General features: G+C 52.0%; 1 protein-coding gene across 1 annotated transcript in view; it reads right to left on the reverse strand.

Annotated features, from left to right (window-relative positions):
• Window positions 1-14,814, reverse strand: part of MYH16 (myosin heavy chain 16) — a gene marked incomplete at both ends in the record, with an annotated part of 53,544 nt that overhangs the window by 7,418 nt on the left and 31,312 nt on the right. The window contains 14 exons of the mRNA XM_079718392.1: window positions 505-608; window positions 701-837; window positions 1,946-2,162; window positions 3,211-3,343; window positions 4,643-4,839; window positions 5,214-5,341; window positions 6,588-6,705; window positions 7,589-7,834; window positions 8,124-8,210; window positions 8,868-8,924; window positions 9,374-9,464; window positions 10,815-10,960; window positions 11,186-11,272; window positions 13,748-13,852. Of these exons, the coding sequence (XP_079574518.1) occupies window positions 505-608; window positions 701-837; window positions 1,946-2,162; window positions 3,211-3,343; window positions 4,643-4,839; window positions 5,214-5,341; window positions 6,588-6,705; window positions 7,589-7,834; window positions 8,124-8,210; window positions 8,868-8,924; window positions 9,374-9,464; window positions 10,815-10,960; window positions 11,186-11,272; window positions 13,748-13,852 (1,853 nt within the window). The remainder of the gene's footprint in view (window positions 1-504; window positions 609-700; window positions 838-1,945; window positions 2,163-3,210; window positions 3,344-4,642; window positions 4,840-5,213; window positions 5,342-6,587; window positions 6,706-7,588; window positions 7,835-8,123; window positions 8,211-8,867; window positions 8,925-9,373; window positions 9,465-10,814; window positions 10,961-11,185; window positions 11,273-13,747; window positions 13,853-14,814) is intronic.

Genomic DNA, 14,814 nt, shown 5'->3' on the forward strand with positions numbered 1-14,814 from the left:
TCTCCTTCTGATTTACTTCACTACCCTTTTTTTTTTTTTTTTACGCGTTACGTGGGCCTCTCACTGTTGTGGCCTCTCCCGTTGCAGAGCACAGGCTCCGGACGCGCAGGCTCAGCGGCCATGGCTCATGGGCCCAGCTACTCTGCAGCATGTGGGATCTTCCTGGACCAGGGCACGAACCCGCGTCCCCTGCATCGGCAGGCAGACTCTCAACCACTGCGCCACCAGGGAAGCCCCACTACCCATTTTTGAATTGGGTTATTATCTCATGCGGTTTTGTGATGAATCACTAAAGTACTATATTTCTAAGTGCAAACCAGAGAGTGCCACATTAGTATGAGGTACCATCATTATTCCCATTTCACAGATGAGGAAACAGGTTCAGAGAGGCTCACCTAAATTGCCCAAGCTCACACATGACTGGTATGTGGCAGAGACCCAGGTTTCTGGACTCTGCTCCATCATGCTACCTAGACTCAGTCTCCTGTCCCATCAGCCTCATACCTCGTAGCTTCGAATTCCTCTTCTTTCTCGTGGATTCTCCGGTCGATATCAGCTTTCACCTGAGCCAGTTCCAGCTGAATTCGAATCACCTTGCTCTCTTCAACCTGCCAGGAATATAAACATCAGTCTTCCTGGCCCGGCAGGTGTGTGGTCCCTGGCCAAGGTCCAGCCCCCAATGTGATGACCACATGGTTACCTCCAGGGAAGACTCAGCTTCCTCCAGGGCCACGTGGAGTTCTTCCTTCTCAATCTCCAATTTTTTCTTCATTTTCTGCAGCTCATGTATACTCCGTCCTCCCTCACCCAGCTGATCAATCAGTTCCTTTATCTCCTCTGAGAAAGGAATATTCTTGTTAACAAGAAGCATGAGGACTGCCGGCTTCCCGGGGTAATGGCATGTGACACAATTATTCCTCTATCTTTTCTCACCTGCACCGGGAGCTGATAGGGGGTGGTAGGCAGGGGCCCTCAGCAGCACCTGATCATAACCACCCCCTCCTCTTTTCCTTCCTCTCCTAGTCCAGTCAACCTATACCTGGTTCAGCTCTTCCTCCCCAGTCTTTAATTGTGTTTACTTTATGCCAAAGTCCTTCAGTACTTACACTTCTGAAATTAAGAAAGCAGAGGCCTCAAACAGTTAACTCACAAGATTATCTCCTGTAGGCAGAGAGCTCCTCTGGGAGTGACTCATAGGACCTTGGGCAGCTTTGGGGACAATCAAGGACCATCTTTTTCTACCCTCCATTGCAGTGATGCTACATCAACCACTGCCCCCCCCCGGGACTCAAATACAACCCTGGGGAGGAAGCAGGGTGGGGCAACCCAGATTGAGGAAACCCTGCATTGACTGAGTTTTCATTTCTGCCGCTCAGCAGAACAGGGACCCCAAAACAGTTCTTCAAAAATGGAAAAAAAGTGATATCTCTTGAACACTGAGTTTGTGTTTAGGAAAACCACAAAAACAAATAATACACATTTCATGTGGCAAGATTAGATAACCAACACTTTTCAAGCAATATCCAACAATGAAATTCCAGCCTGAGACTCCTATATGTAAGAAACACATATGCATACACATATTATTTACATATGGTAGATGGAAGGGCTCAGTATCTAAAATCTCCTGAGCCCTTATTTGACCAGCTACTCTACTGAGCAAAGACTTAAGACATTTTTATCTTATTTCATTACTGCAACAGCCTTACACGGAAGGCAGTATTATTTCCCCATTTTACAGATGAGGTGCAGAAGAACTAGGTAACTCACCTGCCTGAAGTTATACTGCTGAATGCCCACATGCTTTGACCAAGTGCTTGCCAGCCAGTCAGCAAACACTGATTGTGCACCTACTATGTGCTGGGTGCCCAGACCCATGACGGGAGAGGGGCGGTCCGGCTGTGTCCTTGTCCCTGCAGGCCTGTCCATCTGCCCCCAGACTCACCCTGCAGGGTCTTGTTCTCCTTCTTCACTGACTCCAGGTGCTCCAGGCACTCCTCGTAGACGGTCTTGATCTTGAAGCTCTCGGTCATGTACATGCGGCCCTCCTTCTGGGAGGCGTCCACCTCCACCTGCAGCTCCTCGCACTTCTGCTGCCACTCAGCCAGCATCTTGTCAAAGACCCGCTGCTTCTTGTCCAGGGCGGCAGCCGCGGCGTTGGCCTGGGGTGCGGGGGGGATGGTGTCAGGGGTCTGCCTTTCCTGTGCCTTTTTCCCCTCCTTCTGCCCCCTCCCTTCCTTCCCTCTACCTCTCCAGTAACTCTGGTGACCCCAGACTTCTTCGAATGGGGATAGAATTCAACATTTGTGGCACAAGCACAGAACAGGGAGTCCAGAAATAATTATGTTTCAGTTCCAAAACATCTACTACTAGACGTGTGACCTTGGGCAGCCCACCTTATCTTCCCAGGTGAGGGTTTTCTCAGGTGTGAAAGGAGGGATCTGGGACACAACAGCCTTCCCAGATTCATGACGTTCACCTAACTCCCCGTAACGTATTTCTCTATAATGTACTAATATATATCATTGCCCAACTCAGAGATGGGTGGGTATTATTTTTCTTGTGCATCAAAGCTCATTATTCTTAGACATTATTTTCACAGCCCTTCCATCTTTTTCATAACTCCCCGCAACTGTGTATTTGCTGCTGCACAATATTAGACGTTGTAAATTTCTGCTTAATTTCTTCTTTTTTTTTTCTGCTTAACTTCTTAATCTGGAGGGAGCAAAAACTTTCTTGGGGTTTTAGGACTTTTTTCCCCCAAAGCCTCTCACATAGCTATGATCTTATCTGGACCAAGACTGGGTTGGTGTGTGCCAGTGGAAATCTTATTTAATTCTGCTAAAGACTGGCGAATCAGTCTGAACTAGGGATGCAAATGGGAATATTTAGCCACACAAAGTGTGTGGGACATGGTTTGCAGAAGAGGAAGGGGAACAGGGGCAATAGGTTCCTGGACTTCCCGGGACTGAGTTTTATCCTTGTCATGGACCTATTTAAATAGTGGCTGGTTGAGTTAAGATCTCAGAATCATGAGCATGTTGACACATCTTCAAGCAGTGAACAGTGGGCCTGACTGCAAACCCTGTTCTCCACCCTCTTGGGCCACCTGTTCCTTCTTGCTAACCCAACACGTGACAGTCTCATCCAGCTTCCCGTGGGCTGTTGGACCCGGCAAATGGTCAGCCTTGGAGCATTTGGCCCTCTGACCTTCTCCAAGTCAATGGTGAGGTCCTCAACTTCTGCCTGGAGTCTCTGTTTGTTTTTCTCAAGGGAGGCGGCTCGGGCCTGGGCGGCTTCAGCCGTCTCTTCTGCCTCCTGGAGCCTGGCGGCCAGTTTTCTCCTGGGGATGAGAGCAAGAGAGGCCATCAAGGAAACATAGGCACCCACGGGCAGGGGAGCCCAGCATGGCGCTGAGCTCTGGTGTCACAATGGAAAAGATGCAGATAAAAAGGGGGGTGTTTGGAACAGAGCAACCAGTGTCCAGTCATCCATTCCACAAATATTCATTGTTTCTACTCAGTGCCAAGTCCTATTCTAGGCATTAGGAAAGCAGCAGTGAATAAAACAGACTAAGATCCCTGCCCTCAAAACTTCCGTTCTAGAGAGGGGACAGAAAACACAACAAAATGACATAAGCACTATGGGAAAATAAAGCAGGGAGGGGACACATGTGCAAAGGCCAGGACCCTGTGGGTGTCTGGGGAAGAGGTTCCAGGCAGAGAGAGGGGAGGGTTTGAAATTGAGGTTTAGCTTGGAGTGAGAGCCTGGGGTGGGACCAGGCAGCCCCCGTAGCTCTCAATAGAAAATATTAGAAAAGGGCTGGAGGGCAGGAGGTGGAGCTGCAGGAAGGCAGGTGTAGGCTCAGCGAAAAAAGAGTGCCAGATAAAGGTTGATGTCAGCTGGAAGGCACTGCGCTTACTGCTGTCACCACAAATTCCAGTGGATGGAAGGCACCAGCGGCAGGCTGGGGATCCCTCCCCGCCTGGCACCGGGGGCTCACACGCAGGCCTTCCCTGGGTGCCCTGGCCCACGGGCACCCACGCCAGCCTCTTCTTGTGCAAGAGGGCAGCTCTGAGCCACGTTCACGTGTCCACTCTTGTTTCCTCACACCCGTCAAGCAGAGCGTTTGTGTCTCTAGTTTGTGAAGGAAAAAAGCTCAGAGGACTTGAGGGCATTCGCCACAGAGTTGGGGAACTGGCCGAGGGGGGCCCTCTGCCGCGGAGCATGGCCCGTGTCCTCCCAGCATCACCGAGGGGCCTCACCCCAGTCCCACCAGGTCCGTGGAAGCTTCTGAGCACTTCAGAGGCAGAGAAGCCCTGCCTGGAGGCAGATCCCGCCCCCCCCACCCATCCTGACTTCCCTGCAGGGAGCCTGAGCATTTCTGGGCAGAAGATGTAGGTAAGAGAGCCCTTGAAGAGGGAAGCTGAAGGCAGTAGGGCATGCAGTGCGTGACCTGGTGAGGGCACGAAGTGGGCTCCCTGTCCTGACACTCGTCCCCCCTTTAAGAGGAGCCCCTGAACTGCCCTCTCCTGGGTGTGGCCCTGGCGTCAGCTGTGGCTGTGGTGCTCAGACCCCCACCTCGCACCCACCCGCCAACCCACTGGCCTCCCCGGCCCTCCTGGCGCAGGGTGACACTCACTTGGTCTCCTCCAGCTCCTCCGTCCTCTGGATGGCGTCCGTCTCGTACTTGGTCCTCCAGGTGGTCACCTCAGTGTTGAGTTTGGACACAAGGCGCTGCAGCTCTGACTTGCCTCCCTGCTCCTCCTCCAGCTGCTCCTTCAGCAGGTCCAGGTCGTGCTTGGTGTTGGCGAGACTCACCACGGCCGTGCTGCGGGACTGCGGTGACCAGACCAGCCTGTCAGGGCCCCCCAGTCTCTGTGGCACCCAGGGCTGTCACTTAGAGATACATGACATTGGATCAACAGTACAGCAAGTAAAGGCGGGGCGGGGTGGCGGGGTGGAAGACACAGGAGTCTATAACCCAAAACACCAGGGTTTAACTTTCTTTGATTTCTTCCAATTACTATCCACAAGGATACGTAATTCTGTTAATTTCATTTAGTTGCACATATAGCGTACTCTGGTTTTGTTGTTAACTCTTTTACTTGCTGTGGAATCAAATATTTTTCATGTTCCTTCTACATCTTCATAACATATGACTTTCTTCAAGGAGGCAGCTCTGTCACCCCCTACCTCAACCCCAAACGAACCTTGGACTCTTCATCCAGCTGCCTCTTGTAATCGTCCACCTGTGATGTCAGGGACGTCTTTATCCTCAGGATTTGATTAAGCCGGCTCTGGGATTCTTCATATTCCCGGCTCAGTTCACTGTTTTCAGCTGGGCGAGAAGGGAACGGGAGAAGCGCTGGGTGGAGAACTAGCTCCCCCGCCAGATCCTAAGCCTTGCTCCCAAAGTGCCCATCAATATAGTGGCTTGGCCAGCTGAGCTGGAATGAGGAGCAGGGTGACCACCACATCAGCTGCGCAAATCAAGTGGGCCCAGGAGGCGAGCAAGTGCCCAAGGGTCACCACCACCCAGGTGATTTGCATGGGATAAGCGGCTTCAGATAACGAAGCCCCTGGCAGGAGATACAGCAAAGAAGTTTGGAGAAAACAGTCGGGCTGAGAGTGTTTACTTTGAAAAAATGCATTTGTCACGGTCCCAGAACCTACACTCCTGTCATTTGTGGACTGCTTTCCGGAGCCAGAGGCCAGGAGAAGGTGCATGAGCCAGAGAACCAGCAGGGGTTCCCAGTTCTGCCCTGTATCTTCGGTTTTGTGACCGTGGGCAAGTCACTTCACCTCACTGAGTTTCACTCTTCTTAGCCATCAAATGGGGATATTGATTTTAAAAACTATTCAGAATGTGGAAAGTAAGGCCAAAGGAGGTTCTCTGGTGTCAAACGAGAGTGTTGTCTAACTGGTGCGCCTCAGGAGTGTTAACTTCTCGAAGGAAATGCACCTTTGCTTGACTTAACTGTTGACCCCTCTTTAGAGTCCAGACTCTGCAAAGTCAGATGTTAACTTGCATATTGATGAGTTGCAAATTATTTTTGACCTAGAGAATTTCTTCTGGTAGAAAAAAACCCAAATCAAACCTAGAGGTTGCAGTATTATTGCCGCATAGAACATGAACCAGTTTTGCATCTAACTCAACAGAGTTACTGAAACATTCCTTTCCTGACTGGCTATGTAAATCTCGGCTTTTCAAAGGCAGTTTTCCCATTTTTCTGGTTCCCTCATTAGTGACACATGTTCGCTTTACGTTAGTAGGCAGGTCATGTTTGAAAATGTTTGAAAATTGTATTTTGTCGGTATTACTGCTCCCACTGATCTCACGGGGTGATTGAGAGAACTGATAGGAAAATGTTTTGGATAGTGTTCCCTGTTTTACACTGTAAAGATGTTACTTGGAGCACTCAGTGGGTGGAAGAAAATCTTCTCGTCTCGTCACAGGGGATGCGGATGTTCCAAGGTCAAGGAAGCTCTGGGAGGGCACCCAGGTACTCTTTCAGTTTCCTTGAGGATCCCCACTCCTTTCCATGCGCTGTCCCTTAGGAAGCTGTGGGGAGAGGAGAACTCACCTTGGAGGCGGGTCCTGATGGCGTTGATTTCCGCCTGGTTCCGCTCCAGCTCAGCCACCTTGGCATTGGCCTCTGATAAATTATCTTCCAGCTTTCGAACGTGGGCCTCAGCGTTCATCTGCTCAGGGAGAACGAACCCAGTGGGGAAGTGGGGAGGGCCAGGCCAGGCCCTCCCTGCTTCCCAGCTGCGCTGCCCTAGTGCAGCCTCCCAGGCCACCTACCTCATCCTTCTAGAGCATCCCTGTCTCAGAAACCTCCAGCGGCTCACCATTTTCTATCAACGTAAGCCCAGAGCCTTTGGGTTGGCACATAGCCCCTCACTTCCGGGCCCCTGCTGACCTCACCCGATAGGAAAATGCCGGGAGCCAGTTAATTTAAGGAGAAATACCAGCATTAGAGCAGGCGTCTGCAGATAAAACAGGAACTACGGAGGTGCCTCATGAGTGTCTGAAGTTTGGAGACACTAGTTGGCTGGGACCTGGACCCCCAAAGCATCATCCCTGCTCACCTTTGGAGCACCACCCGCCACTTCCCTTGTGTCACAAGAAGACTCTTCCTGTGGCAGGGGCTGGATAAATTCATGTTGAGTGGCTTAATTTTACTTTAATTGTACTTAATTTTCTTTCTTGCCACGTATCACTTTTTCATTGTGGCAATGATTGTTTCTCCTAGTAAGTCTCCAACTCCTGGAGGATATAGTCATACTAATGTCATGATGATCCTAACAGCTCACATTTATTGAGCTTTTCTTATGTGCCAGGAACTGTCATAGCCCTCACAACAGCACTGTGAGGTGGGGATTATCATTATTCCCCATTTGACGGGTGGGGAAACCGAGGCGCGGTTAGGTTGTGCACCTTGGCCGAGGTTATACACACAGCCAGTGGGGTCTGTGACGGGTCCACCTTGGTTCCCTTCACAGCATCTAGAATGGGCCTTGGGCCTGTCGGGAGAATCGGGGGATATTATTCGTGAAGGCTCTGCGGGGTGTCCCCCTTCACCTTGGACTTCTGTATGGTCTCCACGCTGGCGTTGAGGTCATCGATCTCGGCCTTCATGACCTGCTTGTCCTTCTCCAGCTTGGACTTGACCCTCTGCAGGTTCTCTATGTGCTCGGTCAGCTCGGCCATGGAGTCTGTGTGCTTCTTGCGCAGTGTGGAGGCCGCTGCCTCGCTCTGCAGGGCCGCCTCCTCCAGCTCCCGCCGCAGCTTCAGCAGCTCAGCCTCCCGCTTGCGGTTCTGCTCGATCTGGGGCGGAGCAGGAGCAGGGCTCACGGGCTGGCCGGTGCTGGCCTACCTGGGGCATTCAGTCCCAATCCCACCTGCATCCACTGAACCAAGGAGCCCCAGAAGAAAGTGGACTGAACCAGCCCCCTCTTGCCTATTCTTTATCATTGATTGGTTTCTCCTCAAGGGAGCCCCAGGAATTAAGCAAGAACTAACTGGTCCTTATCCCCCTGCTCATCGTCCAGCATTTGTTTCCCCATGTAGGCAGGCAGGCAGGAATCAGGGTTCCTGGACACCCAGAGGATGGTACCTGAGCAGACGTGGCTCCCCCAGCCTCTTCCAGCCTGTCACTGAGGTCTTCAAGGTCTCGGGACAGGTCACTGCGTTGTTTCTCCACCTGGGTGGAGATGGGATGACACTGACCTTGGCCGTCCAAGAGCTCCTGTTTCTCTGGTAAGGATTGTGATGACCGCGTGGCGTCTGTGAGGCCAGGGGCCTGCGCCTGGGGAGCTCTGAACTCTGCCCGTCACCCCCCCACACACTCAGCAGAGGATGCTGTTCTCTTCCCTGCACTGGGGGGGCCTTAGTGCCCATCCTTCCCCCCAGCCCAGCTGGGCTGAAGCTGGAGTTAGGTGTGTTACGATCCATCTCCCTTCAGGATCCCTGCCCTCAAGCCTCCCTCCACTCCTGGCTCTTCCTTTCACACCTTTGTACCTGTGCACATAAGTGCTATTTGATTCCCTTTGCCTAGAAACTCCTCCCCACCTCAGCCTGTTAAATGCAATCTTCCAGTCCCCAGGCTAACATTGCCCACTCTCCTTGGACCGCACAACAAAGAGCATCTGTGCCTCTTACGTCATCATTAATGGGCATGTGTAGCACAGTGCCTGGAACACAGTAGGTGCTCAAGAAACAACAAGGCCTTTCCAACCGGAACCCCATCCTCCTCTCTACTGGTTTCCCAACAGGAGTTTCTGCTCGTTGTTGTATTGTGGCTTCACTGGGTCCTTTGCCTCAGGAAAGGAGGCAGTAAGCGTAGACGCATCTCACTTACCTTGGCTCTCATTGCTCTCTCAGCCTCCAGCTCTTCCTCCAGCTCCTCGATTCGGGCCTAGCAGGCAAATAATCAGACAGAGCGGGGCATTTATCTCTCCTGGGTGAAGTTAGAGACCCACCCACTGGCCTTTTAGAATGAAAACGATGGAAGGCAGCTAAGTGTATGCAGGACGCTGTAAAAAGCAGAGGGAAGCGGGGCACAGAGAGTGTGTGCAATGGTCCTGAGGCAGGAGGGAGGCTGGGGTGTATGAGACCCCGCAAGGGGCCAGAGGGGCTGGACGGAATGGTGGGGGAATTGTGGGTGACAAGCCAGGGAGGGAGCAGGGGCTATTGTGGAGGGCCCCGTGGCCACTGTGGGGACTTGGAATTTATCCCAGCATGAGGTGAACATGAGTCAGTCTCCGAGGACTCTGTAGCAGCAGCAGATCAGCTGATGTGAGCAAAGGCGCAGACCAGTGCATTTCAAAAGAGGACCTGGGTCTCCTCCATCCCACACAGACAGACCTGGTGTTCCTTTAGTTTCCTCTGCAGCGTGGAATTCAGAGACTGCTCATCCTCATATTTAGAGTTGACAGAATTGATTTCCATATCTCTCCTGCAAGAGAAAGTTTGACCTCCTGAGGAAAAGCTCTGAGGCTAGACCAGCAAGCTGGCACGGGAATGGAGCTGGGGCTGCCGGGGGAGACCTTGACCCTGCTGAGACCCACTCAGCCCTGACCCCTGGCCTTCTCACCCTACAGATGAGTTGCCCTACAGAGCCCCAGGATCTGCTCCACTGGTTTTTCACTCACTCATTCATTCACTTGTGCATTTATTAATTTGCCTTCAATGTATTGAGTCCCTCCTGGTGCCAGACGTTGTCTGGAGTTCCCAGGACACATCAGTGAACAAAACGGACAGAAGTCACTGCTCTGGTGCAGCTTACAGTCTAGGGGCTCCAGAATCACACAGATGCTTGGCCTTTTTAGGGAAAACGTTCCTCCAAAAACTTTCTGCAAAAGGCTGTCTCCTCCTGATGTGGGTTCCATGTGTCAAGAGCCACGTGTGAGAGCTAAGATGCCAGAGACCAAGCAGATGGGGAGGATGGGCAGGGTCACCCGCACCTTCTGGGGGTGCCTCCCAAGAAATGTGCTGAGATGCAGATTTAGCTGCACATGCCCTCTTGGCAGCCTGTGGTGCTTCAGAATTGCCCTAGCAAAATGTACTTCAAAGATGCATTGTCCAGGGGACTTCCCTGGTGGCACAGTGGATGAGACTCTGTGCTTCCAATGCAGGGGGCCCAGATTTGATCCCTGGTAGGGGAACTAGATCCCACATGCATGCCACAACTAAGAGTTGGCATACCACAACTAAGGAGACCATGTGCCACAACTAAGGAGCCCACCTGTCACAACTAAGACCCGGTGCAACCATATAAATAAATAAATATATTTTTAAAAAGATGCATTGTCCAAATTCCACCCCCTAAAAGCTTTCCTTACCTGCCTCCTTATCTCCAACCCTTCAGCCTCTTACTCGGTTTCGGTTTATGCTTGAACTATTGCAGTAGTTGTCTTCCTGCTTTCTCCACCCCACATGTCCTCCATGTTATTACCAGGGTGGTATTGCTAACATACCCCCTCAACTCCTTGTGATCTTTGAGAGCCCAATTTTCAGGTTTCTGCAAAGACTCCCTGACCTCTGGGGTGGGTGCATTGCTTAGTACCTGTGTCCTTTCCAGCACCCAACAGGCCCTGTGTGAGGCTGGGAGCTCCCTGAGAACAGGGAAGCACCTGCTCCTCCCTCCCTAATCCTCCGAGCTGAGCACAGTGCCTGGTACAGAGCAGGTTCAGGGGACATGCATTGATACACATGAAGCCCTCAGCAGAGTGCCTGGCGCCCGGTGCCATCCAGGAAGTGCTAGATATTGCTAACACTGCTATGGGCAAAATGAAAGACTGCGTACTTTTTCACCACCTCCTCAAGATCTAGCTTGGACTGCTCCATCTCATTGAGATTGTCAATGGTCATCTTCAAGTCACTCTCAGCTTTCCGGCGAGCTTTTTCCACTTCTGCCCGGATTTTCTTTTCCTGTTCCCAGTTATCCTCCAGCTGTGGAGACAAAAAATGCAAAAGAAAGTAGGGTGTGTGTGTGGAGGTGGGGGGGGGTTGTCAGAGGCCAGAATGCAATAAAGAACCATACTGGGCCTGGTTCCTTAGCTGTGGCATCAGAAAGGGCCTCACTTCCCAGTTCCCCAAAAGGTATCTGAGGCCCCTGTGCCCTGGGACAGACCTGACCATCGAGCTATAGAATCAGACCCAACGACGGGGCATTACCTCATGGATCTGGGTGCTAAGCTTGCTGTTGTTCTTGGTCAGATGGTTCACCTTGTCCTCCTCAGCTTGCAGGTCGTCAAGCGTTTTCTGGAAGGAAACATACACGTGTGTCCTGTGAGGCAGGCGGGAGCAGCTGAACAGATCTGGTTCTCTGCCATCACTTCCGAGCCGAGTCGATGATGTCAGTGATCAGTTACAGAGCACCTGCTCCTGGGTGGTGGGTGAGGCCACGGCACACTGATCACCCGTCAGCCACAGGTGGGCCCCTAGGGGTCTGTTGGGGGCTCTGGTTCTCCATGGGGCATATAGGAAATCTGGTGGGGGGCGCAGTGCTTTTGGTTGTCACAATGATTGGGGGCCTCACTGGTACTTTGTGGGTGCTTCCAGGAACGCTGGACATCTGGCCTTGCTCTGGATAATGGGTGCCGTGAAGAATAATTCTGCATTTCACACACTTGCTGTCCCATTCAGCCATTCATATAAGTAAACAACTATTTATACTTTTCTGAACCTAGAACCCAGTACCTCTTCACACATAACTCAACATTTTTTTCATTTAGTATACACTACAGTTTTAAAGAATGATCTACCATGAAAACTAAGAGAAGATTTACTTCTTGTTGTTAAAATCTCCCTGAGAATTATTCACTGTTTTGTAAAATTGCATCACTGGTAGCAACCGCACTTGGCTACCTGAGTCACCAGCACCCCCTCGGTGCCTGTCTATAGCCGTCAAAGACGGGCTTGGGCAGGCAGCCCTCCTAGATCTGCCTGAGCTTTTACACTTTGACAGCCCCATTATTTATTATAAATTACTTTCATTCATTTCTCCTTTTATATGGAAGGGCACTCTATTGATTTTTCTGAAGTTATGTATTAGTTACATTATTATAATTTTCAATTCAGGATAGTAAGAGGGCGTTCCAAAATACAGTTGATCCTCATTATCCGTGAATTATCTATTTGCCAATTTACCTACTCGCTAAAATTTATTTGTAATCCCCAAATCAATACTCATGGTGCTTTCGTGGTCATTCGTGAACATGCGAAACGGGGCATGTTCCCAGCTGAGGTCGGATAAATGATGCTCTGTCTCCTTGGTTCGGCTCAGACTGCAAACACGTGTCCTTTTCCCAGTCTATGTAGTGCTACGTTTTCTACATGTCAGTGCTCTTTCTTGGTGATTTCACTGCTTACAATGGCACGAAGCACAGTTCTGCAGTGCTGTCTGGTGTTCCTGACGCAAGAAGGCTGTGATGTGCCTTGCAGAGAAAATCTGTGTGTTGGATGAGCTTCATTCAGGCCTGAGATACAGGGGCTGTTGACCGTGAGTTCAATGTCAAGGTATCAACAATATGTACTGGGGCTTCCCTGGTGGCGCAGTGGTTGAGAGTCTGCCTGCCGATGCAGGGGACACGGGTTCGTGTGCTGGTCTGGGAAGATCCCACATGCCGCGGAGCGGCTAGGCCCGTGAGCCATGGCTGCTGAGCCTGTGTGTCCAGAGCCTGTGCTCCGCAATGGGAGAGGCCACAGCAGTGAGAGGCCCGCGAGCCATGGCTGCTGAGCCTGTGCGTCCAGAGCCTGTGCTCCGCAATGGGAGAGGCCACAGCAGTGAGAGGCCTGCGTACCGCAAAAAACAACAACAACAACAAAAAAACCATGTACTAAATAAGGTGTTTTTCAACAGAAATACACATAAAACAAGATAATGTATTGATCACCATTATATATATGATGTATTGATGGGTTGACGAAAACGCTGTGACTAGAGGCTTGCAGGAACATAACCCTGTATTTCCCTGTGAGCAAAGGTTCAGTATTTGCTAATTCAGTGACTCTATAGAACATTGCTACCTTGAATAATGAGAACTGAGTGTATTTGCTGTAACAGGGGGCTCTGGGTTTGATATGATGGAGAGTCACAGTCTAAGGGGAGGTGTTTCCAGAGGCGACAGAGAAGTGTGCTCCAGGGACATATTGTAGATTCATGATGTCAGCAAACACAGGGATGAGGGTCCACTGTCTAGTTCTGGGCTTCAATTTGCTCCTGGCACCCGTGTCTAGGCTAGGAGGTGCTCCACGCCATGGTCAGCACTGGTGGGTGGTCAGAGTTGGCTCCACACTCAGGAGCAACTGGAACAGTCGGGTGGGCTCCCCACGACCTCAGGAACTCATGCCTGTTGTTGCCGCAACGAACCAGGGTTCCCTGGTGTTTTAGAGCTCACAGGGCACTTCCATATGCCCACTTCATCCTTATGACTCTGGGAGCATCCCTCCCAGTGTGCCTGGACCATTCTGATGCATGCCTGCTGTCCCCTTTCACTCTGAAACCTGTCCTAGTTTGGGTGATAAATGATATGTTTACCCCACTTAACAACAAACCTGGAAGGAAGGTAGCAAGTGACTGTGTCCACTTCACTGATGAGGGCATTGTGATTTAGGGAGACTCTGTGACTTCCCCAAGGGCCCCGGCTGAGGAGCGGCAAAGCCAGGATTCGAACAAGGGTCTCCTGTCTCCGAGCTCCATTTGCTCCACCAAGAGGAGAAGTGGCCGGTGCCTACCTGGTGCAGCTCCTCCAGGGCCCTCTTCTCCTTCTGGAGCTTGGCGATAGAGTCTTCTCGAAGCGAGAGGTCCCCAGTCATGGTGCGGACCTTGTGATCCAGGGCCTGGAGATGGGGTGGCAGGGGAGAGGCTGGACTTTAAGGCTGGGAACACCCTCAGGGGGAGAAGGGGAGGGGAGCACTTGCCCCGAGAGAGGGTTCTCAGCTTGACTGTTCCCCAGAGCCACCTGGGAGCGTAAGAGATACCAATGCCCAGGGCACAGCCCAGCCAACCAAGTCAGAATCTTGGGGATGAGGGGGCAGAGAAAACACCATCAGGCCTTGGCTACTCAGAGCCTGGTCCTTGGACGGCAGCTGTGCCTTCACCGGGGACTGTGTTGGAAATATAGCCCCTGGGCCCTGCAGGACCTGCTGGCCCAGAGCCTGCGTCTTATGAGGTCCCCGTGGTTCGAGTGCACATCAAAGCTGCAGACGCCCCGGTTTAGGCAGCGTCCACCTCCCCCTGCTCGGGGACCCCACCCACTGTGAGATAGGAAGGGGGCCTGGACCAAGGGCCAGCCAGACGGTACCTGGAGTCAGGGAGCCACTTGGAGGGGCAGCAGCTGCTTGTTTGGGCAGAAATCCAACAGCTAAAGGTGACCCCGCCTTACAATACAGTTGCTTCCTCTGGGAAGGGGGAGGGGTGGACATGGTGCTGCAGAAGGATGTTCTGTGAGGGGCCCCAGGGATGCTGAGGCTGAGTGGGCAGAAGGCCAGGCAGACGCCCAGGAATCCCAGGCACGAGGAGAACCAGCCAGGCCTGGGCGTCCCCACGAGGGGAACAGCTCTCAGCCCCTTGAGTCAGCTGCTCTGTCCAAACAATGGATGTGTGCTCCGTCTGCTCTATCCGACATCGTAGCACTTGCTGCGAGCAGCTACTGAGCCCTCCATATGCGGCCAGGTTGACCGAGGAACGACATTTGAAATTGTACTGAATTAAGTTTGCATGTGGCTGGTGGCTCGGGTCCCGGGCAACACTGCTGTACGGGCTCTGGGTGTGGCCCCTGCAGGGCAGCGGGCTGGGGGTT

This window comes from Hyperoodon ampullatus (assembly GCF_949752795.1).
Source record: "Hyperoodon ampullatus genome assembly, chromosome: 14".
NCBI classification, from domain to species: Eukaryota; Metazoa; Chordata; class Mammalia; order Artiodactyla; family Ziphiidae; genus Hyperoodon; species Hyperoodon ampullatus.